General features: G+C 34.6%; 1 protein-coding gene across 4 annotated transcripts in view; it reads right to left on the bottom strand.

Moving 5' to 3' along the window:
- Positions 1 to 4182, bottom strand: part of LOC110037334 (cullin-1) — a 29441-nt gene continuing 25259 nt past the window's right edge. For 3 of the 4 annotated variants that reach the window (XM_020741960.1, XM_020741957.1, XM_020741958.1), the window contains 4 exons: positions 3543 to 3686; positions 3237 to 3455; positions 2976 to 3143; positions 1 to 597 (listed from right to left, as the gene is read on the bottom strand). In XM_020741960.1, coding sequence (XP_020597619.1) covers positions 496 to 597; positions 2976 to 3143; positions 3237 to 3455; positions 3543 to 3686 — 633 coding nt within the window. In that variant the 3' untranslated portion in view covers positions 1 to 495. The remainder of the gene's footprint in view (positions 598 to 2975; positions 3144 to 3236; positions 3456 to 3542; positions 3687 to 4182) is intronic. The other variant, XM_020741959.1, reaches the window with a different exon arrangement.

Below are 4182 nucleotides of genomic sequence, written 5' to 3'. Positions count from 1 at the left end.
TTTTCACAAACCTCATAATCTGTGCATTCAGGTAAAATTCATGCTACCAAGTTGAGTCCCCAATCCAAAAAGAGAGAACTTATTACACAAGAAAGAAAGAAAATGGCAAAGTCCCCAAGTGGTCACAAACTATCAATCTACACAATAATTAAGTATGAAAAACATGCGACAACTGCAATAAGCCCAAGAAATAAGGACAAGTAATATGAAATTAAAGTACACGAGCGGCCTGATAAATCAATACAGGGCATAGATGGTGAGGGAATGAGAAAAGGGGGAGGAGGGAGCCAAAATGCAATTTGCCGAATCCCCCCCACAGTTGAATTCAGATAATCTGAGCTCACCCTGAAATTGTTCGAGAATTTTAGGATATAGGGCTATGGAAAACACTATTGTGGAGCCGAAGGCCTTGATCAATTTTGACAATTATTGCGGACAGGCACAAAAAGAGGGTAGGCAAAATATGAACACCTGTGAAAGTGTACCGTTAAGGCTTCAGGCGAGGTATCTGTACAGGTTAGGATTGTCCTTGTCCCGCTCCAAATAATCTCTGGTGATCAGGTCCTCTATCCGCTTCTTGATTGCCTTGAAGTCGGGCTACCAAAAAAGGAAACAAAAAGAAAAACACGCAATCTGTTACAGCACATGATGGATTTTATTCTCTTTGCAGAGGTAGATGGAGAATTGCGCAAAAATTTTTAATTTTCTGAAAATTATTGTGATTGTTATTAATTTTCTCTCTTCCGAGAAAAAAACTTTGCGAAATTGAACTGTGGCAGTATGTGGAAAGAAGTTATGAAAAACTATCTCAAGCGAACCATAGATGTCATATCTTGGATGTGTTGCCAAAAAAGAAAAAAAATCATCCATATAACATGATGTAAAAGTATGCAAAAAACAGAATAAAATAATTCATGGCCTTCATACATAGAAAAAATCAAATTTATATTCAGACATTGGCATTGTTTTAAACTATTGAAGCATTAAAACATTGTAGCACTGCATTGCTCCATCAGGGAGCGCTCAGGCAACTAAGAGAGTACACTCCGATGCACTTTAATATGCTTCACAATGCTTCTTATGGTGTTGATGTTGCTTCACCATGCACTTTGTAGTCTTCATGCTGCATGCTTTTCATTTCATTGAATTAATATTCTTCATGGTTCATGGTTCATGTCTTCTATGTTGAGGACTACGTTATCCAACAATTTTCTAACTAGTGATTCATTCCAAAATGATTTCCTCAAACAGTGCATCCAAAGATTTCAATATAATTTTCATTGCCTTTTGCCATCGGGTACTTATATAATTATGCCGTACCTAACCTATTGCCATTTTTCTGAGATGCAGATGAAAGGTAAACTTCGTGATTTATTTTAATTATGCTTGTGAGCCATTCATAGATTTTCTGATGCTTTCAGATGTACTAAGGATGTGACGGTACTTTTTCGTTCAACCACCACATTTTAACTGAATTGATTCTGATGAACATCGAGTTGCATACCATGATTCGTTAGTTTGCATATTATTTTTGTAGCCGATCAGCTTCTTCATTGGACTACACTTAGCACAATGAAGTGCAAGGAGAAGTAACTGATGTTCATTGTTGCGTTGGAACATTAGTTGTTATTCATTGTCAGTAGAATGCTATGAATAAAGATTTCTATTTTGAGAATGTTACATATGTAGCACACAATTCTTCAGTATCTACGTATCCCACAACTTTTATATCTCTGGTGATTTAAGACTATTCATGAAAAAGTTTATTTCACTTTTAAAAAATCGTAATAGTGCTAATTTTTATGTGATATTAATTATTTGAGTGCTATGTGTGCAAATATCAAAGTTTAGATGTAAGATATGTAAACACATACGAATTGTGCGCTATGTATTTAAATGTCACTTTTATTTTCATCTTGATACCACTGCCGAGCTAATGGTATGAGCCGTCCAACTTGTTTGAAGCTGTAAACCCATCAAGCTGCGTGCATGTTGATATCTTCTAAGTATCTACATGTCATATGGGATCATGCAATGTTCTTTAAATTTTGAAATTTAAATCCACTATTTAGTGCTTAGATTTTTGTAAGCATCCTCATTTCAACCAACTATTTAAGTTAGAAATGAATATTATTCTTATGATTATGTTCAGTGAAAATTGGCAGAACTTGCCGTTTGAGTTTTGAATGTAGTTCAAATTCGATCACTCCATGTCAATTTTATGACACAGAGATCTTACCAATCATTTTTGTTGAAGTTAACTTGACTATCAGTGATTTTTAAAAAAGAATTTCTTCATCATACACTCAACCTTCATTTTACATATCCTACGCAATTATCTTTTAAGCATTTTCTTTATTACACCAAGTCTTCGTGTATTTCAATAGATTGCACATCAATTAGAATAAAGAACTATCACCAGTGAATAAAGCACACTGAAGCTTCTCATTTTGAATATAATTTGCAAGCACATCTATACTCAATACAGAAACTATGGATATAATACTAATCCTTAATAAAATTATATTGTAACTGGAAATTCTTATAAATTAAAAAAAAAGGATGATGTAGACAGATAATATAAAATACCAAAGAGAAGGAGATGAAAAGCAATGACACGGAGTGGTAGCTATCCTTAGAAATGATGGAAAAGGAGGCTGCAATATTATAATATTAAAAATCGTCGATATATGGCTAAATGAAAAACACATAATACATTGAGCTGCTTAATTCAATATAAAAGAGGAGAAAAAACTCAAAATAATTAAATTCACGCTGAATTTTCCATCTAATTGTAATGCACATTACATGCGTAATGCCCATTAAGTGTTGGACAAGGATACAGCATCTGTTTTGAGGCATCGGTGCTTCCAAGATTTTGAGGCATGGAGGCAGTCTGATAAGATTAGATTTTCCAGCAACAATATGCAAATTCAACTGTGAAGGAAGAATAAAAGATTAAAGCTATAGATTACCTTGAACATTTTGCCTAGCTGCTCAACACATTCCATTACTAGTTGCTGATGGCCTAAGACTTTCCTACTCTTCATAATTCTTACAATAGAAGCATCAATGGCATATCTTCGATCTTTGTCTACATCTTCAATCACCTTCTTTTTCTCATCCACTGGAGGGAGAGGTATCTACAGTTTGAAAGATTTAACCTCATAAATGGTAAAAAGGATGAATAATTAATTTGCCATGCAAAGAATGCAATAGAAGCGAAAGAAATGAACCTTAATCCTTCTCATTTTATCAGTAAATTTGGAATTGAATTCAAAATAGTCAGTTTGTAAAATGGTTTTAGTATTTGGCTCTTTATTAAGAATCTTGTACTTTGCGCAAGAAAGGGAGTGGAGTAATCTGACAACATCATCATCTGTCAGATTTAGCAGATTCATGATCTCAGAGTAACTAAATCTATCTGAACCATTAAAGAGCAGAAGAGCAGAGGCCTGTATATAGCAAAGTCATTTATTAGAAACATATGGTTAAGGAGTATCCAATTAATGAATAAATAAATAAATAACAGTGCATAGAACCTGATAAGTTGTAACAACGAGTTCCATTGTCTTGAATTCAAACTTCCCATTGATATTACAGGTACCAAGGGAATAAATCCATGTAAGCTTACGGTGCTTAGTTTTTGTCTGATAGAATTCCTTGAAAACCTCTACACATTTAACCTTCACAGAAAACACACATACACACACTAGTTATGACGGCATTATGAATTAAAATGCATTCCCGTTTAAGCCACCCCAGCCCCATTGTGAGTAGAAAGCCGGAACATAAATAAGGAAATATTGAATCTAAAACAGAAATAAAATATTTTACATTTAAATTGCGGAAGGATAGAAGTAAAAGAGTAATTTAGGTTGTCCGCAAAATTAGGTCAACAACATGAGCCTCCCAATCCGATTACCGAATAAAAGCCAGAACAGGAATTGAAAAATAGTGTTCTCTATATATATAAATATATTTATATGTGCCGCAAGACATGGCCTGTTGGTTGGCGAGGTTCACTATAAGTCTCCTCAGGTCACGGGTTCGATCCCCAATGGCGAGAGGTTCTCAAATAGTTAGGCACATGGCGCGAGCCCTCATCATGGGGCCTTGATGCGCATGGAAAATCAATATTTGGGCCTCTACCAAATATTGATTTCCTTTATAATATATATA

Source organism: Phalaenopsis equestris, unplaced genomic scaffold (assembly GCF_001263595.1).
Source record: "Phalaenopsis equestris unplaced genomic scaffold, ASM126359v1 Scaffold218760, whole genome shotgun sequence".
Taxonomy (NCBI): Eukaryota; Viridiplantae; Streptophyta; class Magnoliopsida; order Asparagales; family Orchidaceae; genus Phalaenopsis; species Phalaenopsis equestris.
Note: the sequence above shows the minus strand (reverse complement) of the source record. Positions and strands in the feature narration are given on the sequence as shown.